Source organism: Marmota flaviventris, chromosome 10 (genome assembly GCF_047511675.1).
Source record: "Marmota flaviventris isolate mMarFla1 chromosome 10, mMarFla1.hap1, whole genome shotgun sequence".
NCBI lineage: Eukaryota > Metazoa > Chordata > Mammalia > Rodentia > Sciuridae > Marmota > Marmota flaviventris.
Window position 1 is genome coordinate 23,627,578 of NC_092507.1, and position 23,932 is coordinate 23,651,509.

General features: G+C 43.4%; 1 protein-coding gene across 9 annotated transcripts; it reads left to right on the forward strand.

Annotated features, from left to right (window-relative positions):
• The first annotated feature begins 752 nt into the window (after window positions 1–752).
• On the forward strand, window positions 753–23,642 carry Tmem39b (transmembrane protein 39B). 9 transcript variants are annotated; one of them, XM_027936946.2, is made up of 9 exons: window positions 753–861; window positions 2,688–2,814; window positions 3,317–3,536; window positions 4,179–4,262; window positions 4,527–4,681; window positions 15,415–15,751; window positions 16,592–16,779; window positions 21,369–21,489; window positions 23,198–23,642. In XM_027936946.2, the coding sequence occupies exons 1-9, from the start codon at window positions 858–860 to the stop codon at window positions 23,438–23,440; spliced, it is 1,479 nt and encodes a 492-aa protein (XP_027792747.1). In that variant the 5' UTR covers window positions 753–857; the 3' UTR covers window positions 23,441–23,642. The 9 variants fall into 9 exon arrangements, with proteins under 9 accessions (XP_027792747.1, XP_071473695.1, XP_027792748.2 ...); XM_071617594.1 differs by lacking the exon at window positions 753–861 and having other exon boundaries at window positions 2,662–2,814; XM_027936947.2 differs by lacking the exon at window positions 753–861 and having other exon boundaries at window positions 2,667–2,814; window positions 23,335–23,642.
• Window positions 23,643–23,932: the final 290 nt, after the last annotated feature.

Consider the following 23,932-nt stretch of genomic DNA (forward strand, 5'->3'; position numbering starts at 1 on the left):
AAGGTGAATATTACCTACCTCATTGTAAAAACCAAGAAATGGGATTTCAAGGCTTGGAAATGGCAAATTAAGAATCAGGATCTAGATTAAGGTGGTGGGTGGCAGAGAATGGAGGGGGGGGGTCAAATATGAGAAATTATTAGAATTTAGGGTCAGCAAGACTAGGTCAGATTGGATGTGAGGGCAGAGGGAAAGGAGGAAATGACTCCAGCGTTTTTTGTCCTGGGGAATAAATCCAGAGTGGTAACACTGAGCTACACTTCTTTCCAACTCCTTTTTATTTGTTTATTTTGAGAAAGGGTCCAGAGAGGCTTAGAACTTGCGATCTTCCTGCTTCAGCCTCCCCAGTAGCTAGGCTTAGCGGCAAGCGCCACTACTCCCAGGTTTTGGCTGGGGTGGACCAAAGTGAAACAAAGCCCAAGGGAAAGATGAAAGTCCAACTGGGGACACTTTGAGTTTGAGTGCCTGTGGGCTGCTCATGGATACAGATCCTCTCCAGTAGGCGCACAAAGGCTGTTCTGGTCTCTTCTTGGAGTCTGAAGATACGAAGGCAAACACGGGAAGAACTGGAGGTGAATTCCACTCCCTATTTTATCTCTTCAGCGGCTAATGCAGGAAGGGCGCAGGGAACCAGGAGACAAAGGGAGCTCAGGCACCGCCTTTGTTCGGGTGGCCCTTTAAGAAGCGCGCTCCCATCGCCTAGCCCGCCTTGTATGCAAATTTAGCAGTGAGGCGAGAGCGCGCTGCTGATACCCAGGACTGGGCTGTGGCGGTTAGTCCTCTCCCGGCCGCCGTCCTCTCCGACATATTGCCCGCAGGAGCTGCGGCGGCGAAGCGGAGAGCGCCGGGGGGAGGAGATGGGTGAGCAGAGCGGATCAGGCTCGGCCCGGGAACTAGAGGGCGTGGGGGTCAGGGTGACCAAGCTGCAAAATTGCTGCCCCACGCGGACCGGATCCCTGCGAAGGGAGGGGGAGGGGATGCGGGTGCAGACGGGACCCCGCCCCCTCCTGTCGTTTACCGGGGTGGGCCCTCTGTTGTGGGGGCGGGACATTAGATTGGTGGGCGGGGCTTCCAAAATGAAGCGCTCTTTGGGGGCTCGGGCTTTGAAGAGGACCCGTTCGTCAGGGCTAGAAATGGGGGCGGGGTCCGGCGATGGGCGTGGCTTTATGCTAAAGGCGGAGCTTTTTGGGTTGTAAGTGCTTGTGCGGAGGTGAACATTCTGGGCTCTAGGGGCTTATACTGGGCGCGGTGGAGCAGGAAGGAGACCCTGCATTACTAGGAAGCCCATTCTGGAGCAGGGTTTCTGGGCTGAGTGCGTTTATTGGCTTGTGGGCGGGGTCTCTGGGCTGACAGTTGTGTGGGGGCGGGGCTTCTGGACTGAGGGGCTTTAAGAGGATGCAGAGCTTCTACAGACAGGAGAGGGTGTGGGCAGAGCTTCTGGGGTGAGGCTGTTTGTGTGGGGTTTTCCAAGCCAAATTTAATAGTGAACTTCTGTTCTGAGGGCTTGTTGAAGGCAGAGCTCCCAGAGAAGCACTTTTTGGTAAAATCTGAGAGAGGAGCTAGGGCATGGAGTGTGTGTGAATGGAGGCTGCTGTGTTGCCCTAAGAAATATGAACAGGTTATGAATTTGATTAGATGCTTAAGAGCTTTGTGCTGGGTGGTGCCTGGGATCTTGAGCTAGACTGCTAAGCCTAGGGAAATAGGTTGTGAATTCAAGTTTTGGGTCCAAAATCACAACATTCTCCCAGAGCACACATTCTTGACCCTGAGCTCAAGACTTGGGTCCTGCCCTTGAGACACCTGGATGCCCATTGAACTGAATCTTAGAACCTTGGAGGAATATTGTAAACCTCCAGAAACTTGTATCCAAATGGGGTCCAGTGTGTACCAGAGCTGAGAACTCTGGACTCAGACCCAGTCTCTGACACAGTGTAAACTCAGCTTCCTAATCTGAACGAAGAACCGATTTTTTCTGGGCTTATTTGCCAATCAACATATACTTGCTGGGTATTGTGATAGGGATAGGAGAAAAAGCAGTGAAAAAGACAGATGTAGTTACTGACCTCACTGATGTTCTATGTTAGTGGAAGAGACAGACAATATACATATGTTAACAAATGAATAAGATAATTTTAGAGAGTGAATTGTGGGGGAAAAATAGAAATAATATAGAGAATGATGGGGGCAGGTACTTCAAAAATATTTGCTAGGGCTGGAGGTAGATCAGTAGTAGAGTGTGTGCTTAGCTTGTGTGAAGTTCTGGTTTCAACACCCAGCAATGAAAAAAAAAAAAGAAAGAAAAGAATGAGAAATGAAAAATGGCATTCAGGGAAGGGTTTTTCAGACAGAGGATACACCAAGTGCAAGAGGTATCAGCAAGCTGGACATAATGGCACATGCCCATAATCCCAGCAGCTCTGGAGGCTGAGGCAGAAGAAGTGCAAGTTCAAAGCCAGCCTAAGCAACTTAGCGAGACCCTGTCTCAAAATAAAAAGGGTTGGGGATGTAGTTCAGTGGCTAAGTGCCTCTGGGTTCAATCCCCAGTTCCAAGAAAAAAAAAAAAAAAGAGGTAATGACAAAATTAATTCATAAAATGAGACAACAGGTAACTGGTAGCCAGTATCATTGCTATTATCCTTGACATATACTCCCTGGCTTGAGCATCTACTTTATGTTGAGACCCACAGGAGGACGAAGAGGTCCCAACAGGACATCTTACTGTCGAAATCCGCTCTGTGAGCCAGGATCCTCAGGAGGCTCTGGTGGGGGCCACACTTCTAGCGCATCAGTGACCAGTGTCCGTTCTCGCACTAGGTAAGCCACTTCTCTGCCTCTTGCCCCTCCCTTTGGCAGAGTGAACTTCATTCTGGGATGACTAAATTCTAGCATGTAATATTCTGGATGCCAGGTTGTGCTTACATGGAAGTAAGCATCAGAAAAGACCCAGAGGGATCTCAATTGAAGGTAGTCATTTGACAGCTGTGGTAGACATCATAGAATAAGCTCAAAGACCTGGATTCCAAGGACAATTCTGATTTACTGATGGCTTGGACTAGTTGCCTTTTCTCTCTGGGCCCCCTTTTCCTCATCTGTAAAGTGGACCTAATATTTTCCTTCTGGGGGATGTTGCATGACCTGAATAAAATTAGGGATAGCAAAGACTTTGTCATCTTCTTTGTCTGCCAGTCAAGAGTAGGAGGATTTTGTCTGTTACAAGCTGCTTTTCTCTATTCTTACCCCATAGTCCTGTGCCCCAGAAGCCCTTCCCGGTAAGGTTCTTAGGTCATTTCCTGATGTTATTCCCTTCCCACCCCAGGAGCAGTTCTGGAACAGGCCTCTCCAGCCCTCCTCTGGCCACTCAGACAGTTGTGCCTCTGCAACACTGCAAGATCCCCGAGCTGCCAGTTCAGGCCAGCATTCTGTTTGAGTTACAGCTTTTCTTCTGCCAGCTCATAGCCCTCTTCGTTCACTACATCAACATCTACAAGACAGTGTGGTGGTATCCACCCTCTCACCCACCCTCCCATACCTCCCTGGTAGGTGCCTAGCCAGGGCCCACTGTGTGTGTGTGTGTGTGTGTGTGTGTATGTGTGTATATGTGTCTGTATATCTGTGTGTGTGAGAGAGATACAGACAGACAGACATTTGGTTTCAGCTTAACATAGCCTACCAAGCACCGCTGTGCACTCGGCCCAGTGCTGAGCATTGAGGATTGTAGAAGGAACAGGAAACTGATTCTTGAATACTGCTAGTGTGCTTAGAACCACACTGGTCATTGTAAGGGTAACAGAGATTAATCTGACACAGATTTTGCCAAAAGGCACTCAGAGTCATCTTAAATCCTGTCAGAGAAATAAGCCACAGACATACACAAGTGTTTCAGGGGTATAAAGAACCCTGTGCAGAAGAGAAGGTACAGGGACAGGGCATGGGTTTTAAGAACAAGAGGGCTTACACACCACTCTCTTATCCCCAGGGACTGTCCCACTTCCCTTCTCTGGGTCCTGTTCTACTCCTCTAGGTAATTTCCTGGCCTGACTCAGCTGGAGGCCAATAAAGGTCAGAGAGTGGGTACAGTCTCTGTGGAAAGGACTGGGCAGGGGGAGGTTGTGGGTATGAGAAAAGCCCTTATATGGGCAAGGGGCCCGCTTGACTCCCAGGCCTCTGCCCCCTGACAGAACTTCCACCTGATCGACTTCAACTTGCTGATGGTGACCACCATTGTTCTGGGCCGCCGCTTCATTGGGTCCATCGTGAAGGAGGTGACTGGGTCCTAGAATCTGGCCAGGGACTTTGGGACTTCCCTTTTCCCCTGGGGATGCCAAGGAGATATGCCCAGAACATTATCCACATCCCATTGACTCTCAGAGTTTACTGGGCATCGAAGAGAAGGATTTTACCTTGTCATGTTCTGCCCATCCTGCTGTGCACCTTTCCCTGGGTGGATCATAGGCCATGCTGGGTGGGATTTGGGCACAGTCCCTGTGGCCTCCATCCCCACCCCGTCCTATCTCGCCCTGACCCAGGCTTCTCAGAGGGGGAAGGTCTCCCTCTTTCGCTCCATCCTGCTGTTCCTCACCCGCTTCACCGTTCTCACGGCAACAGGCTGGAGTCTGTGCCGATCCCTCATCCACCTCTTCAGGACCTACTCCTTCCTGAACCTCCTGTTCCTCTGCTATCCGTGAGTACCCCTCACTTCATCCCTCACTGCCTAGCACCTGGCCCCTGATCACTGCCTGTGGCTGGGAAGACCTCAATATCTGGAAGATTCCCAGGCAGGCAGCAGTAGTATCCTCTCACATTGCCTGATATCATCCCACTGAGATCAGGAAGATTAACTTTCTTTTACAGAAGAAACTGAGGTGGCATAATTTACCCAAGCTCCTACTGATGGGAGTTCAAATGGGACTCAGATCTAAGTACATATTCCAAAGGAACATTCCCAAGGGGAATGAACAGGCTTTGTTTCCCTTTCTTTCTTTCGTTTTTCTCTGGTTCCTTATCTTTCTCTGTCTCTCCCTTTCTGTGTATCTCAGTGTTTGTGTAATCTCTTGGTACCTCCCCAAGTCTGTGGCTGGCAAACAACCCATGTTTGCATGACTCTGTGAGGGTATCTGCATGAAGCATGCCTGTATGAATGTGTGTCTGTACATGCATGTTTATGTGCCCGCCCCAGTGTCTAGCTCACTCACTCCTTACACCTCACCAGCACCCAGATTGTTGAGGATGGAGGAATAGTTCTAGAAAGAGCACAGGATTGCTCCTTTCTGACCTTTCAGGTTGAGGAGGGCAAAGGATCTAATTTTTCCTTTTTTAAATATATATATATTTTAGTTGTCAGTGGATCTTTATTTATTTATATATGGTGCTGAGAATCAGACCCTGTGCTTCACACATGCTAGGCAAGTGCTCTGCCACTGAGCCATGACCCCAGACCTTAGGATCTAATTTTGCTGCCTGGGGCAGGCTTCTGACTGCCTTAGCATTAACAGTCATTTTCCAATCCAACTTCCTGAAGCTAGGCCAATCATGACTCCTGGAAAACTTCAGAGCTTGACACTTTTCCTTCTCTCCCTGCATAACTAAGAAAGCACTGGCATGGGAGTCCTGTCACACTTGATAACTAGTTTTTGTTTTTGTTTTTCTAGGTACTGGGGATTGAACCCAGGAATTGAACCCACTGAGCAATATCCATAGTTAATATTTTTAATTAATTAATTTGTTTATTGACTAAGTATTGAACCCAGGGATGCCTTGCCACTGAGCTATATCCCCAGCTCCTTTTATTTTTTGAAGCAGGGTCTCACTAAGTTGCTTAAGGCCTAAGTTACTGAGGCTAAACTCAAACTAGCAATCCTCCTGCCTCAGCCTCCCATGTTGCTGGGATTACAGGCATGCACCACTGTGCCCAGATTGATATCTAGTTTTTAATTACTAGAATGACATATATTTTATAAAAATGTTTACAGATTTTAAAAAAAAATTTGGAGTGCTGAGAATCAAACCCAGGGCCTTGCAAATGTTAGGCAAATGCTCTATCATTGAGTGACATCCCAGATCTCTATAGAAGCTTTTACATAGAAATGAAAAGTCTCATATAATCTCAATCCCCATAAGTTCATATATCATTTGTAGCATGTTCTTCAAGTTTTTTCCTGTGAAAATACATATACATGTACTTTTTTAAAACAAAAAATGGATTATACTGTGCATGATTTTATACAATTTACTGCATTTTTAATATCATCATATAATTTGAATATTTCTCTATAGTGGCACATATGGGATTGACCTTACACTACCTATTGTATAGAATTTTAAATTCAATTCTTTTATCTTCTATTGGTACTTTTGAATTGTGCCTAGCTTTTCCTTATTCATAGCAATGAGGCACATACATCTTTGCAAATTTATCCAATATTTCTGTACAACAGGTTCCCAGAAGTAGACTCACTCCAAAAAAGTTATAGATATTAACAAATTGCCCTTCAAAAGGATTTTACATCATTAAAAAAATCAAATCTAATGCTAAAATGCTTATAGTGAAAAGCAGTAGCCACTAACCCCACTCTCCAGATTTTTAGTTCTACTCTTCAAAAGTAATCTCTTTTATTTTCTGGGTTTTTATTTATTTATTTATTTTATATATTTATTTTTTTGAGGTGTGTTTGGTGGTGCTCCACCAAAGAACTATCTCTCTCACCTTTTTTATTTTTTTAAATTTTTGAAACAGGGTCTTACTGAGTTTCTCAGGCTGGCCTTGAACTTGAGATCCTCCTGCCTCAGCCTCCTGTGTGGCTGGGATTATAGGCATGTACCTTGGTGCCTGGCCTTGTCTGCAGTTTTTTTCTTTTTTCAGTTGTAGTTGGACACAATACTTGTTTTTGTTTTGTTTTGTTTTTCTTTGTATATTATTTTTTAGTTGTGGTTGGACAAAATACCTTTTTTTTTTTTTTTTTATGTATTTTTATGTGGTGCTGAGGATTGAACTCAGGGCCTTGCACTCTACCACTGAGCCACAACACCAGCCCCATCATTGTCTGCTTTTGTTTTCTGAGTTACCTCCATAATTCTTTTACCCTTATACCTTTGTTTATTACCTTCAAATTGTAATTGTTGGCTTCATAATTGGGTAATAGGTTTACATAGTTAAAATTCAAGAGGTATAAGAAAAAAGTCTCCCCTGGACTGTGCCTCTCAGTCACTGTTTCCATTTCTAAGATAATCACCCATTTTTCTGGTTTATTGCATATCTTGGAGATAAATCTTCTATGCACATACAAGTGTGCCACACACAGCATGCAATGCATGCACATTGATTCTTTTCAATAACAGATGAAGTTTTATCTCAACCTTTTATTCCTACTGATACCAGCATTTGTTAACTGTTATTTTTAGTTTTCTTTTGGTTTATCAGTAGTAAAAGTATGCTAGAGACTGGGGATGTAGTTTAGTAATAGACTGCTTACATAGCTTGCATGAGCCCCTGGGTTCCATCTCCAGCACTGTACACGCATAAAAAAAGTATTTTTCATTCCATTAACAATAGTATTTTAAATCCCTTTTATGCAAGATGAGAATATTAGGAATCCTACCTATCTATCTTTCTCGCCCTCTTCCTCCTCTTACTTCCTGGCAGCTGTAATCTTTTATATTGTCAAGCTTGACATTCATATTCTCCCATATAACCATGTTTAAATCTTCTCTTCTTTGTCAAAAGCTAATTATAAAAATTAAATGCCAATAAGTAGCCTTGGTATAATTATATGTATGAAAATATCATTCATTGCCCAGTAGTGTACATAAATGACATTCTTTACTTATAGTTAGTTATAATCTTGGGTCTCTTATAAGAATGTTCCTCATGTCAAAATCAAATAGTTCCTCTTTTCTTACATTCCATCAAATGCTTAAAATCGTCACATTTTAGTTTGATTCATATTTAGATTGTAACTTTCTTAGCTTTTAATTTTTCTTGGAGTTTCTAATTGCCTTTCTTTTTTCTTGTTGACAAAAGAATGATGGGCCTTCAGCATATCCTCAAGTTTATCCAGCCTCTCAATCATGCTACCTGTTGCCTGGAGTTCATTTTTCCCCCTAGAGACATCCCTCCTGGAGGCCTCCATTCTCCTGCTCCAGTCTGGAGTGGTTGCTCTTTAGGCCTGCTGTACAGCTCTCAGCCTGAGACTTCCCTTCGCTGCCCTCCTGGGTTGGATCCACTGTTTCCTGGATCCCATGTCTTCCTCTTTCTTGGTTTTCTCCCTTATTTTGCTGGAGTACATTATCAGGTAATTCCCTTAAGAGTGGGTATGTGGGAGGTGTATACATTCTGAATCCTTGCATGTCTAAAAATGTCTTTAATCTGCTCTCAAACTTTATTGATGGTTCTGTTTAATGTAGATTTCTAAATTCAAATTTTTGTTCCATTTTCTCCAGCATCCAGTGTTTCTAGTAAGAAAAATCTGATGCCAGTTTGATTCCTATTCCTTTGTAGGTAGATGATTTTTTTATTTTCTGAAAGCTTTTAAGAATATTCAGTTTATGTTTTGATTATTTGAGATTTCACAAAGATGTGTCTGGTGTAGAACTTTTTGTCATTCATCCTATCAATATTCTAGGATATTTTTTAACCTGGAGATTTGGGTATTTCTTCAGCTCAGGGAATTTTTCTTCTATTATTTCTTCAATAATATCTTCCTCTCCGTTTTTTCTGTTCTCTCTGGGACTTCTGTTCATCAGATGATAAACCTCATAGATTGATCATCTGTTTCTCTTATATTTTCCCATTTTTTTCCTTCTATTTCTTCCCCTGCTTCTGTCCCGTCTTCTGTCTCTTTGCTTTGCCTTCAGAAATTTCTTTACCTTTGTCTTCCAGCCTTTTTAATGATTTCTTTCAGTAATTTTTTTCCCCATTACTAAGGCTGCTTTCTTGTTTTCTGATTTGTTCTTTTCTCATGATATTCTGTTCTTGTTTTAAAAACCTCTTATGTTTTCTCGATTTTATCTTTTCACTGGGGCCAGTTTTTCTGTTTCATTCTCCTAGTTTTCCAAGTAGAGTTGTTTTTTCCAGTTGTTTATTTATATTTAAGAATGAAGGACTGAGTATTAGGAGTTTGTTTCCTTTCCCTCTGCCTCTGTTTCAGTGGGTTGGGACGTTTGACTGGGAGTTCTAAGAACATGGACAGGACACACTGACTGGCAGGTTTTACCTTAGAATAAATGAGTGAGATGTTAGTTGTCAGGCTGTGGGCCCCCTTAGGTCAGAAAGAGGGAAGGGGATATTATTCTAAGATGGTCACATTAGGACCTCAGTTCTTCACACACAATTCACTCAATTTCTCTTTAGAATTGTTCAGAGTAGGTTATGTGAAATGTATAGAATAAAAGAACAGACTCTTACAGATAGAGATCTTTCTTTAATCCCATTTGTTCAGCCTTGTCTCACTTTCACCCTTTATCAAATATGCCAATTTCAAGCCAGTCTCTCTTGGGTCACTCTGGGCAGATAAGTTCCCACCCCCCAGTGCATCCTCTCATAGCATATTCTAGGCCTGTGCTGTCCAGTGTAGCAGCCTCTAATTGCATGTGGTTAGTAAGCACTTGAAATAGGCTACTCTGAATTGAGATGTGTTCTAACTGTAAAATACACACTAGATTTCTGAAGGCTTACTACAAAAATATAAGACATCTCATTAGTAGATGTTTATCATATGTTGAAATGTATTGGGTTAAGTAAAAATAGAATATTAAAGTTAATTTCATCTTTATATGTAACTACTGGAAAAACTTATATTACATATGTGATACTCATTGTATTTCTGTTGGAAAGCTCTACTCTAGGTAATAGCTTCCTCATCTGCCAACAAATCTCCATATGCTTTCTAAATTTGTCAAAATCATTTGTGTACTAATAACCCCACTCTCATTTTTTTCTTTTTTTCCTTTCTGCTGGTATGGATTTATTTTCTACTTTTATACTGTCACATATTGGGTGCGGAGGGGGTAGGAGGGAATTTGCCATCTTGCATGTGAAGCTGCTTCTAATTTCTGACCTGTCAGAGTAGTCACTTACTATCACCAAATAATTTAATTGATCACAGGGCCTATTTGCAGTCCTGCTTAGAGGGAAAGTCAAGGAGCTTCTTTTTTTTTTTTTTTTTTTTTTAGAGAAAGAGAATTTTAATATTTATTTTTTAGTTTTCGGCAGACACAAGATCTTTGTTTGTATGTGGTGCAGAGGATCGAACCCGGGCCGCACGCATGCCAGGCGAGCGCGCTACCGCTTGAGCCACATCCCCAGCCCCATCAAGGAGCTTCTTAAACTATCCATTGTCCTATATATAGAACACCTATAAAAAATTTAAGTTGACCAACAATATACTAATTATGCTCTTCTAAAAATCAATATTGTTTTTATTCTTTAGAGAAAAGTAATAGGTGAATGATTACAGCATTTGAAATATACATATTTGAAAATATGTATAAAGGCTATATATGCTCCAGATTATGATTTCCAATTTATTTTAACGCACCTGTGTCAGTTTCATTGAAATAGTCACAAAATTTAAAAATAGGGACTTAATCGGTAAAGTACTTGCTTTTAAGGTTGAATCTGTTTACCTTTTATTTTCATTTAAGTGCCACACACTCATTCCTATAAGGTATCCTGAAGGATGTTTTAGGAATTTCTATTGCAGTCTTTTTTCTTGCCTCCACACAATCACTATCCTTTTTTTTTTTTTTTTCCTATACAAAATTATACTGATCTGTTCAGAACCAGGCATCATGCTGGGTTTTGTTTCAAAGACTAAAAGTATGAAAGCCCCTGTCATCCCACTACTCAGGAGGCTGAAGTAGGAGGATGGAGTGTTTGAGGCCAGCCTGGGTAGCTTAGGGAAAGCTTGTCTCAAAGTAAATTTTACAAAGCTAAGGGGATATAGCTCAGTGGTAGAGCATTTGCCTAGTACTCTGAAGACCCTGGATTGCTGGTAATCCCTGTAATCCCACAGGTTCTGTAGGCCGAGGCAGGAGGATCACAAGTTCAAAGCCAGCCTCAGCAATTTAGCGAGGCTCTAAGCAACTCAGTGAAACCCTGTCTCTAAATAAAATATAAAAAAGTGCTGGGGATGTGGCTCACTGGTAGAGTGCATGCCAGGCATGTGTGAAGCACTGGGTTTGATTTTCATCACTGCATATAAATAAATGAATAAAATAAAAGTTCATCAATATCTAAAAAAATATTTAAAAAAAAAAAAAGCGCTGAGAATGTGGCTTAGTGGTTGAGTGCCCCTGGGTTCAATCCCCAGTACCAAAAATAAATAAATTAAAAAATTTATGAATCTTACTATTTTAATGTGTGGCTGAGAGATGAGGATCAATATAAGCTATGTTACTTAGGGAAAGTTAAGGAAACTGAGGCTCATAGACGTTAAGTAACTTACCAGGTATAGTGTCACATGCCTATAATCCCAGTGGGCGGGAGTCTGAGGCAGGAGGATAATAAGTTCAAAGCCAGCCTCAGCAAATTAGTGAGGCCCTAAGCAATTCAGCAAGACCATGTCTCTAAATAAAATATAAAAAAGTCTGGGGATGTGACTCAGTGGTTAAGGGCCCTTGGTTTTAATCATTGGTATGCCTCCCACAAAAAAATTAAAAAATAAATGTTAAATAACTGGGGTTGGGGACATAGCTCAGTTGGTAGAGTGCTTGCCTTGCATGTACAAGGTCTTGGGTTCAATCCCCAACACCATTAAAAAAAAAAAAGTTAAGTAACTTATCCTAAATCACAGACCTAGTCAGTGGCAAAGCTGAGATTTTAATCCAGGCCTCTTTGACCTCAAATGTTGTTATTATATTTTTTTAAAGACAAGTTCTCACTATTTTGCCCAGGATGTTCCTGAAATCCTGGGAACAAGCAGTCCTGCCTCAGCCTCCCTAGTAGCTAGAACTACAGGATTGTACCTGTAGCACCTGGCTAAGATTATACTCTTGACTATAGTTCTCTATATATCTTACCTAACCTTACCTCAGAAAAGATAGTGACATCCCTGGAAAACAAAAGCCCAAACAGGCTGTTACTTGCCCCCAACATTTAGGTATCCCTTTTTGGGTCCCCAGGAAAAAAGAAAAAAGATAAAGAAAAAATTGCCTCCACAGTGGCCACACCTTGTAATCTCAGCAACTTGGGAGGCTGAGGCAGGAGGATTGCAAATTCAAAGTCAGCCTTAGCAACTTAGTGAGGCTCTGTCTCAAAATTTAAAAAGGGCCAGGGAAGTAGCTCAGTGGTTAAGTGCCCATGGGTTCAATCCCCAATACCAAAAAAAGAAGTAAAAAAAATATTGTTGTTAAGAAGTATATCACTGTCTGTCATTGACCCTAACCTTTTGGAGACACCCCCTCACTGGAGGCCTTTTGAGGTTGTGTAATTCTAGGGACCTGAGGAAATTGAGAGGCCTCAAGCTGAATAAAAGGGAATACCTGCCAGCTGGCCGTGGTGGTATGCACCTGTGTTCCCGGCTACTTGGAAGGCTGCAGTGGGAGGGTTGCTTGAGTCCAGGTGTTCTGGGCTATAGTGCATATGCTGATTGGGTGTTTATACTCAGTTCACCATATTGATGACTTCCTGGAAGTGAGGAACCACTTTTTTTTCTTTCTTAGTTGCCTAAGAAAGAGTGAAGGCCAGTTTTGGGTTTTTTTTGTTTTTGTTTTTGGTACTGGGTATTAAACCTAAGGGCACTTTACCACTGAGCCACATCCCCACCCCTTTTTATTTTTTAGTTTGAAACCCAGGGTCTCACTAAATTGCTTAGGGCTTCACTAAGTTGCTGAAACTGGCTTTGAACTATGATCTTCCTGCCTCAGCCATTGGTTTTACAGGGATATTCCATGTATTGTTCTTACCCAGGAATAGTTGGAAGAAAAATCATCTCTAGATTACTGTGTGTGTGTGTGTGTGTGTGTGTGTGTGTGGTGGTTGTGGGGATGGAACCCAGGGTCTTGGTCATGCTAGGCAAGCACTTTACCACTGAGCTATATCCCCAGCCCTTTTTAAATTTTATTTTGAGGTGGTTTACACCTGTAATCCCAAGGACTTGGGAAACTGAGACAGGAAGATCACAAATTTGAGGCCAGCCTTAGCACCCAAGCAAGACCCTGTCTCCAAAGAAAAGAAAAGGGAAAAAAAAAGGGATGTAGCTCACTGTTAAAGTGCCCCTGATACCAAAAAAAAAAAGTTTGAGACAAGCTCTCACTAAATTGACAAGGCTGGCCTCTAACTTGCAATTCCTGCCTCAGTTCCTCAAGTTGCTAGAATTCTAGGCATGCAACACCGTGCCTGGCTTTTAATCCCTAATACAACAGTAAATGCTATGTAAAATGTTGTTATACTCTGGAGAATAATGATAAGGAATAAAAGCCTGTACATGATAAGTTCAGTACAGGCTTAACCATTGTAGGCCTAAATGCAGCTGCACTCATTAACAATGTAACTTTTTTTTTTTTTTTAAACAGGGGTACTCAGGGTTAAACCCAGTAAATGCTATGTAAAATGTTGTTAGATAAGGAGGTGCACCTTATCCCACTGAGTTACATCCCAGCCCTTTTTATTTTGTTTTGAGACAGGGTCTTTTTAAATTGCTTAGGGCCTCACCAAGTTGCTGAGGCTGGCCTCAAACTTTCAGTCCTGCCTCAACCTCCCTGGGTTTATGAGAGTATGCCACTGTGCCCAGCACTATGTAACATTATTTGCTGGGTATTTTCAGTCTGGGTCTGGTTGAACCTATAAATATGAAATCCACAGATAAGGAAGACCCACTATATTCTTCTAGGCTGTGGGTTTAGGTAGTTTTTTTGGGGGGCAGGTGGGTACCAGGGATTGAACTCAGGGGCATCAGCCACTGAGCCACATCCTCAGCCCTATTTGTATTTTGTTTAGAGACAGGGTCTCACTGAGTTGCTCAGCACCTCACTGTTCCTGAGGCTGGCCTTGAACTCCCCATCCTTCCTGCCTCAGCCTCCCAAGCCACTGGGATTACAGGCGTGCACCACTAAGCCCGTGTTTATGTAGTTTTTTTCCTAATGAAGTACTGTCTACACACTCAGAAAAACTCTTGACTGATTAGCTCCAGCCCTGCCTGGGGGTGCTTCTGAGAAGGGATTTGTACCATTTAAGGGTCTATTTTACTGCCTACAGTGTACTACATAGATACAAAATAAATATTCATCCCTAAATTGCCCTCTTCTGCAAACTAAAGAGCCACTTCTCACATATGCACCCAATTATACAATGTGTACCTCTTTTTTTGTGGTGGTCTAATTTTTTTTTTTTTGGATACTGGGGGTTGAACCCACAGGTACTTTACCACTGAGCTATATCCCCATTATTTTATTTATTTGTTTATTTATTGGTACCAGTGATTGAATCCAGGGTTGCTTTACCACTAGGCCACATCCTCAGCTCTTTTTTTATTTTTTGAAACAAGACCTCACTAAGTTGTGAGACTAGCTTTGAATTTATAATCCTCCCACCTCAGCCTCCCAAATCTCTGGGATTACAGGAATGCACCACTGCACCCAGTTTGTTTATATATTTTTAAGGTTTTTTTTTTGGTTTTTTTTTTGTAGTTGTAGTTGGAGAGTGTGCCTTTTTTTTATGTGCTTATTTTTTGTATATGGTGCCTCACATGTGCTAGGCAAGTGCTCTGCTACTGATCCCCAGCCCCAACCCCACCCAGTTTATTTTTTATTTTGAGACAGGGTGTTACTGAGTTGCTGAAGGTCTCATTAAATTGTAAGGCTGACCTCAAATTTGCAATTCTCCTATGTCAGCCTCCCAAGCTGCTGGGATTACAGGCATGCATCCTGTGCTGGATTTATGTATACTTTTAACTAATTAATTATTGGTAGTGATTTTTTTGTTTGTTTGTTTTTACATTATCTGTCTTGGTCTCTGGTACCAGAAGAGCTAGAGGTGAGCCTTGGCTCCATTTCTTCCTTACTAATTGTGTAACCTTTGAGAATTTACTTCACTTCTCCGAGTTACAGTTTACTCAGCTGAAAAGGAGACAAAAATAACAGTATCTAATTCCTTTTTTTCTTATAAGAAAAAATAAGAGGATGCATGTAAAGTATTTAGTACCTAGAATATAGGCTGTACCCAATAAATGCAGGCTGCATTTAGATTGTGGGGCAGGGACTTGTCTCTTGTTCCCTGCCATATTCCCAATGCTCATGACACACTCAATGCTAAGGGGAGCATTGATGTGAGGATGGATGATTGGACAGATGTCTAAATCCTCCCATTGTAGCATCCAGGAGAGCTGAGACCCAGAGAGGAAAGCAGAGTCCCCTCTGAGGCTCGGGGTTGGGATCCTGGCCCACAGTCAGGCCTGCCCATACCACTGTTTTCCCCAGCAGGTTTGGGATGTACATTCCATTCCTACAGCTGAACTGTGATCTCCGCAAGACAAACCTCTTCAGCCACATGGCCTCCGTGGGGCCCCGGGAGGCAGTCAGTGGCCTGGCAAGAAGTCGAGACTACCTGCTGACACTTCGGGAGACATGGAAGCAGCACACACGACAGCTATATGGCCCGGAAGCCATGCCCACTCATGCCTGCTGCCTGTCACCCAGCCTCATCCGCAGCGAAGTGGAGTTCCTTAAGATGGACTTCAATTGGCGCATGAAGGAAGTGCTCGTCAGCTCCATGCTGAGTGCCTATTATGTGGCCTTTGTACCTGTCTGGTTTGTGAAGGTATACAGCTCAGTCCAGAGAGTGAAAAAGCCTGGCTGGGGCCTTATCCTGCTGCTTATCCCACACGGGTCTGTTTCTATAAATAACTCTTCTGTTTTTGATGGGGTTTCCCATCTGTTCTCATCTGGAGCATTACAGTGACAGTTGTCTCCATTTTGGAGTGCAGAGAATGAGGCTTCCTGAAAGGAAGTAACCTATCCAAGGTCACTTAGCCAATGAGGGAGACATGGCATTGTTATTCACAGTGTTTGATGAGAAAGAGCAGTGACTTTGTATTTCAGTGGCTGTTTTGACAGCAAGCATGTCACAATATCCTGCTTTGTTCTTAAGTAGGGAAGCAAGGATTCATCCAGATCTGAGACACTTCAAAAATCTGTGTTTGTCTTATATGGCCTTCAAGGAAGGTACCTGCACATTTAGGACTTCATGCCTTTTGAGCACTTACAACATACTAGGATGTGTCATGTGTATTATAATCCTTCTGATGCATCTTAGAGTGCTCTTACCTGCATTTAAAAGATGAGGACAATAAAGCACATTGGCTTGCCCAAAGTCAAATAGTTAATATGCAGAGGAGCCAAGATTTGAGTTTATGTCTCTTGGACCCTGCAGCCTGTACTCTGGCTCAGAGCAGGGGCAATGGGAGCAATTTTTCTTTATAGAAAACTGACTAGTTGGCACAGGATCTAAACCTTCTTTGTTAGGTGTGATTCTTGGTATCAGGCCATCCTGAGGTCTCCCCAGGACTGTCCTAACCTCTAAGGCAGGTAGAATCAGGGAAGAGAGGGAGTGAGGCTGTTAGGAACATCCCAAGCCTTACCTACCTCCTTTTGTTCCCAGAACACACATTACTACGACAAGCGTTGGTCCTGTGAGCTCTTCCTGCTAGTGTCCATCAGCACCTCAGTGATCCTCATGCAACACCTGCTTCCTGCCAGCTACTGCGACCTGCTGCACAAGGCTGCTGCCCATTTGGGCTGCTGGCAGAAGGTGGACCCTGCGCTATGCTCCAACGTGCTACAGCACCCGTGAGTTGCCCCTCCTGGCTCTGCCCAACCCCAGCCCTCCTGGTCAGTGTCTGGTGTCACCTGCCCATTTGCTCACTTCAGTGAATAGTTATTGAGCTTGTTTTGAGTATTAGGTCTTACATGCAGGGTAGGGTGTGGTGGGGCCCAAGACAGAAGTGTTCCCTGTCCTTGGGGAGCTTGTAGTGTACTGGGGATGGGAGGCGGGCAGGTGGTAAATCCATGTACTCATTGGTTGCCTCATTCACTGGCTTATTTATTTATTCACTCATTGACTGACTTGCTCATGAGGTCATTCACTCATTCATTCATTCATTCCTTGTTCACTCCTTTCTCACATGCTCACTTAACCACTCATCATCAAATTATCTGCTCTTTCAGTAGACATCTGCTTCTACCTACTCTGTGCCAAACTGGGTTCTATGTATCAGGCAGAGGAACTTGCACTTTGACCTACAGGCTAAGGGGAGCAGTAGAGGATTTTGAACAGCAGAGGTGTTTCAAGGTGTGCTTTAGAAACATCAGCCTGGGACAGGATGTGGTGCTATGTTAGCTAATAGGGAACCCTGGCCAGGGAAGGAGGGCCACCACGAGGAAATGACGAAATCCTTAACAAGTTTACAGACTGGTGGGGGAGAGACACATGTAAGTAAATAGTTAGAACGAGTGAGGCGAAAGAGGCCTAGCTGCAGGATGCACTACTCCCAGAGCAGAGGCAGATGTTACCTTGCTCAGGAACCGTGAGTTGCTGAGCTGTCCTCCCCTTAGCCTGGCTTATTCTTCATTGCTGCCAAATGTTTCTACACCCTTTATCAAAGTACTTTTTGCCCCAGGTTATACTAATTTTCCTGCCTGTGTTCCCCCATCAGGCTGAAGTTCCTCAAGGTTAGGACCACCTCTGAAATCGCATTTGAGTCTTGAGCCCAAGACAAGGCCTGGCAGAGGAGGCCCATAGGATAGGTTTATAGAGGTAGGCCCACTGAGGAGCAAAAATGTACAGGGAGGCCACACAAGCCAAGCCTCCTGGCATTGGTCCTCCTTGCTTATCAGGGTCCTTTTCTGTCCTGTCCAGGTATCCAGAAAAGCGACTGAATGGGCCAAAGGAGGATTGACTTAGCCTTAGGCTCTGAGGTGGGGAAAGAGTAGAAAGATAGAACATAGCTTAATGTGAGCATAAACTGATCTACAGCTCACTAAGGTCTTCAGATAAGATCTAGGCTCCTTGGCATGGTTTCCCAGCTGATGAACTGAGTCCTGCCAACCTTTCTGCTCATCTCTCTTTTTTTTTTTTTGGTGGGTTCTGGGGATTGAACTTAGGGCTTTTGTGCATGCGAGGCAAGCACTCTACCAACTGAGCTATATCCCCTGCCCTCTGCCCATCTCTTACTGTGCCCTAATTCATATTCTGCTCTAGCCAGACCAAACTGACCCAGGTCTTCAGATGCTTTATATATTTCTGCATCCAGCTTTTGCCCACAATGTATCTTTGGTTGGAATGCTCTTTTTTTCTTTGATTGATTGATTCCTATCCATCCATTAGTACTTTGCTTCTTCCAGGAACACTTTACTGACCACCTCAGAATGGGTTCAGGCCATGCAAAGTTGCACCTGCCTATAATCCCACTCACTCAAAGGCTGAGGCAGGTGTTGTTCCAGGCCAGTTCTGCAACATAGTGAGATTCTGTCTCAAAATAAAATATTTTCTAAAAGGACCAGGGATGTAGCTCAATGGTAGAATGCTTACCTCGCATGAGCAAGACCCTGGGTTCAATCCCCAGCACTGGAAAAAATAATAATAATAATAAGGAAATGACTGACGAAATCCTTAACAAGTTTATAGACTGGTGGGGGAGAGACATGTAAGTAAATACTTAGAACCAGTGAGGTGAAAGAGGCCTAGCTGCAGGATGCACTACACCCAGAGCACCTTCCCCTATGGGGAACCCATCCCTTGAGCACCCCATAGTACCTAGTACCATACTTATTGTACTTAACGCTTTCTGCTGTGTTTACTTAGTTTCCTGTCTGCCATTCTAGGACTGAAAGCTTCTGGAGGTCAAGCACCTGCCCTATTTAAACCTCAGCTTTCTCCCCTGACCCCTGCCAGAGTTGCCTGGCTTATGATAGATACATTGCAAAGTTTTTGTGGTTTTTATGTATAGTCTTCTCTTTTCTTTCTTTCTCCTTTTTTTGGGGAGGGGAGTTAAAAAATTACACACAGTGAAATGTACAAACTACAAAGTATATAATTCTTTGAGGGTTTTTTTTTTTTTTGGTTCCAGCAATTGCCCCCAGGGGTGTTTTACCACTGAGCCATATCCCTAACCCTATCTATCTATCTATTTATTTATTTATTTTATTTTATTTTGAGACAGGGTCTCACTAAGTTGCTTAGGGCCTCTTTAGGTTGCTGAGGCTATCCTCAAACTTGTCATCCTCCTGTCTCAGCCTCCCAAGCCAGTGGGATGTGTGCCACCACGCCCTACTCAATTCTTTTGAGTTTTGATAAAGATATGTACACCTTGTAACCTACCCCCATCAAGGTACAGAACATTTCTAGCCCCTCAGAAATTTCCTCATGGTCCTTCCCAGTGACCCCTTACTCCTAAGACAACAACTTTTCTGCTTTCCTTCACCATAGGTTAATTCTGCCTATTCTAGAACTTCATATAAATGAAATCATAAGTAGATGTTTTTATGTCCATCTTCTTTCTTTCTTTCTTTCTTCTTAGAGAGAGAGAGAGAGAGAGAATTTTATTTATCTTTTATTTTATTTTATTTTTCGGCGGACACAATATCTTTCATTGTATGTGGTGCTGAGGATCGAACCCGGACCGCACGCATGCCAGGCGAGCTCGCTACCACTTGAGCCATATCCCTAGCCCCCATCTTCTTTCATTCTGCATATTGTCTTGAAGTTCATCTTTGTGATTGTGTATAACATAAATTTTTTTAACCTTTATTTTATTTATTTATTCATTTATTTTTATGTGCTACTGAGGATCAAACCCAGGGCCTTGCACATGGACGTGCTAGGCGAGCACCCTATGGCTGAGCCACAGCCCCAGCCCACATAGTTTTTTTGTTTTGTTTTCAGGGGTATTCCCAGCCCTTTTTTTAAATTTATTTTGACACAGGATCCTCAGTCTCCTGAGTTGCTGGGATTACAGACATGCACCACTGCAGCTGGCACACATAACTAGTTTTTCCTTTTCTTTTTCTTTCTTCTTCTTCTTTTTTTAATTGGTACTAGGGATTAGACCCAGGGACACTTTGCCACTGAGCTATATCTCCAGCTTTTTTTTTTTTTGAGACAGGATCTTACTAAGTTGCTTAGGGTTTCAGTAAATTGCTGAGGCTGACCTTGAACTTGCAATTCTTCTACTTCAGCCTCCAAGTAGCTGGGATTTCAGATGTGCACCACTTGCCTGGCCATAACTAGTTTGTAAATGAACTAGTGGGTCAGGAATGGGTTAGAAGGGAGCTGTGATTCTTAGTCTCTGGCCTAGAACATTTGGGAGGATGTTAGAAGAAAGAATGTTAGAAAAAACTCACTGATTTCACCATGTTATACACATGCTCATGGGGGGGACTCTTAGTGCCAGGCTTTGTGGCATGCTCTGAGGACACAGAGATGAATCAGACACTGTCCTATCCCTAAAGGGCTCTCAGCTTAATTAGGGATACAGATGGGGAAATAAATAAATGACCAACATTGGGGAATGTGGACCAGTAGCAGGAGATTCAGGTAACAGTAAAAGGATGCTCAACACTGGGGGGTTTTAAAAAAGACTTTCTGGTCGGGCATAGTGATGCACACCTGTCATCCCAGCAACTTGGGAGACGTGAGGTAGGAGGATCATAAGTTTAAGACCAGCCTGGGCAACTTGGAAAGAGACCTTGTCTCAAAATGAAGTAAAAAGGGCTGGGATGTAGCTCAGTGGTACTTATCTAACTTGGATGAGGCCTTAGGTTCAATCCCCAGCACCAGAGCAAACAAACAAAGGCTTTCTGGAGGAACCTGGGTTTTTTAAGTTGATGAAAAGCTTTCTGGAAGGCTATCAGGAAGGTTGGAGGGAGCAGCTTATGCGGAAACAGTAGTAATATGGTGTGCTAGAGGAACTGAAGTAGTTCTGAGAGGCTTGAGCATGAGCTATGTGGTGGGAGTCACAGGCAGCCATACAGGACCTCAGAGGCCATGCTAAAACTGTGGGGCACTGAGAAGCCTGCAGCTCATTTGAAGCTCATAGTCAGGCTCAGCCTGGTATTTAACAGAGAACACTCATGCAGCTGTGTGGTAGACCAGTTGGAGGATAGAAATGAGAACAGGTGAAACAAATACACTAGAAAAGGAAAAAGGGTTTTTTTGTAGCCCTTCAGCTCTAGACTTTCTGACTTCCAGTGCAGTGAATTTCTCATGGTTCTTACCCTATTTAGAGCAGAGGCAGCTAAGGCCCAGAAAAAGAGAAAGTCACTGTGTCCAAGCAATGAAATAGAAATAGAACCCTGGTAATCACCCTGTGCCCAATCTTCTGATCCTCTCTTTCATGGGTGAGCTGGGGATAAGTGGCACTCTTGGACTGTGCCTTCAGGTGGACTGAAGAATGCATGTGGCCGCAGGGCGTACTGGTGAAGCACAGCAAGAATGTCTACAAGGCAGTGGGCCACTACAATGTGGCCATCCCCTCCGATGTCTCCCACTTCCGGTTCCATGTGAGTTTCTTTCCCCGGGAAGGAGGGCCATACCCTGATCTAGAGGAGATCCGGTGGGTGGGGATCAGCAGGGAGGAAGGTGATGTCATAGCAAGAGAAAGCTATTTTTAGAATTTCCCAAGCCCATAGGAAGACAGTGCATTCGTGCAGCACAAGGACACAGATTATCACTTCATAATTGCAGCTTACTTGGGAACAGATACTTCAGAGCATTGGATGGAGAATATCATACAATAAAGGAAGGGATTCTTGGTGGAGAGGATCATTCCTTGTTGTATAACAGGAATTGTGCTAAGCACTCATGTACTCTCCCATTCAATATTCCCCAGAATCTTGTTTGAGAGAGAAATGACAGGGCTATACCTGTTTCCAAATACTGAAATCAGCTTAGAGAGTTTTAACTTTTATTCAAGGGTACTTCCCGGGAAACTTGGGAACTGAGGGTAAGGACACATGACTCAGCACTGTGGAAAAGGGCTGCTCAAAATCAGCAAGGCTAGTGGTCTCCATTTTATTTATTTTACTGTCAAAAATCCCTGTTTCCAACACAAGAGACCAAAATTCAACATATAGGACTTTATGGTACTGCTCTATTTGAAGGGGTTGGATCTCCCTTTATTTCCCACTTGCCTCTGTTGAAGCTCCTGAGGGAATTCTGGGGAACCTGGCACTCTAAAAATCACAGTTTGAGAAATCACTGATCCAGGATGTTATCTTCATTTCACAGTTGTGAAACCTGAGGCCCAGAGAGGGAAGGGACTGTCAGGTGCAGAATGGAGGCTGAGCGTGGCATCCCGATTTCTTGAACTCCCATTTCCTGCCACCTCTTCTCCCAGAGAAGAGGTTTAGGTTCCTTAGCCCCAGCAAAGCTGAGATTTCCTACATTTTTTTTTTTAGTTGTAGATGGACACAATGCCTTTTTTGTTTATTATTTATATGTGGTGCTGAGGATTGAACCCAGTACCTCACGTGTACTAGGCAAGTACTCTACCACTGAGCCACAACCCCAGCCTGAGATTTCCTAGATTTTGAGCACTCTGTTTTTTAGTTTTAGATAGACACAATGTCTTCATTTTATTTTTATGTGGTGCTGAGGATAGAACCCAGTGCCTCATGCATACAAGGTGAGCACTCTACCGCTGAGCCACAACCTCAGCCCCTTGAGCACTCTTTTGAACTTAGGAGAAAAATTTTCTTAAGTTCAGCACTCTACCTTGTTCTGAAACATCAGGTAAGAGTGGGGTGTTTCCATGTTCCCTGGAAGCTTCCAGCCTAGTTAGAGATGCCACACAGGAAGTAGTAGGTAGGCAGGCTATACAGTCTATAGTAACTTTCCATGCCAATGCCATAAGATTCTAATTTGTTTAGGCCCAATAATACCAAGAGGATGACATATAAAAACATGTTTATTTTAGACCAGAGAGACAGTTTGAGAGAGCAAGCAAGACCTCAAGAAATGCTTCCAGGAGGAAGTAGTTGAACAGTATCTTAAACGACTAGGTGAGAGCAGCAGACCTGTCAGGAGAATTACCACAAGCAAAGGCAGATGAGGTAGCAAAGTTCACGCACATCTTACAGTCTTCTCCCCACCAAGTCTGCATGGGGTCCCAAAAGCTTTTCCTTTTCCTAGCCCACCTAGAGACTGCATCCAAGAGGCAGGTTTCTGGAGCATACCTTCTGGTCCCCATGCCTATCCTTTCCTGAACAGTTTTTTTTCAGCAAACCTTTACGGATCCTCAACATCCTCCTCCTGCTGGAGGGTGCTGTCATTGTCTACCAGCTGTACTCTTTAATGTCCTCTGAAAAGTGGCACCAGACCATCTCACTGGCTCTCATCCTCTTCAGCAACTACTATGCCTTCTTCAAGCTGCTGCGGGACCGCCTTGTGTTGGGCAAGGCCTACTCCTACTCAGCCAGCCCCCAGAGAGACCTGGATCACCGATTCTCCTGAGTCTCAGGGTAACCCCAGGAACAGCATCCAGGCTTCAGCCAGGAGCTCCCTGGAAAGTGGCTGTTGGGGAGGGTTGAGTGTGGGGTTTAAAAAAAAAAAAAATCCACCAGAGCTTTGTATTTTTGTTACGTACTGTTTCTTTCTTTGATAATTGATGTGACAAGAGAAAAAAAAAAAAGTCCTATTTTTATATTCCCAACAAGCATGTGTACTGTGTGGTTCTTTCTCTTCTGTCAGTCAGAGAGTCAGAAATATGGAATTCTGGGTTGGGAAGCTTCACATGTGGCTTCTGGTCTTGGGGCCTCTGCTTTCTCCAATGGACCTCTGCTTTCTCCAATGGACCTCTGCTTTCTCCAATGGACGGGAGACGAGGAGGCATCAGAGGCCATGGTGGTGATTGTTGCTGCTAACTGGTTGCTGTGTATAGATGCTGCTCTGTGTATTCAGGCCTTGTCAAATCTAGCTACTGGGTATTAGACTCAGGGGCCCTCG

Bases quoted from the DNA above. Each gene is read 5' to 3' on its own strand.
- Tmem39b (XM_071617594.1), top strand. From the start codon at position 2,672: ATGTTGAGACCCACAGGAGGACGAAGAGGTCCCAACAGGACATCTTAC. The intron at 4,263-4,526 runs GTGACTGGGTCC...GCCCTGACCCAG, and splicing joins TTGGGTCCATCGTGAAGGAG to GCTTCTCAGAGGGGGAAGGT. The intron at 16,780-21,368 runs GTGAGTTGCCCC...CTGTGCCTTCAG, and splicing joins TCCAACGTGCTACAGCACCC to GTGGACTGAAGAATGCATGT.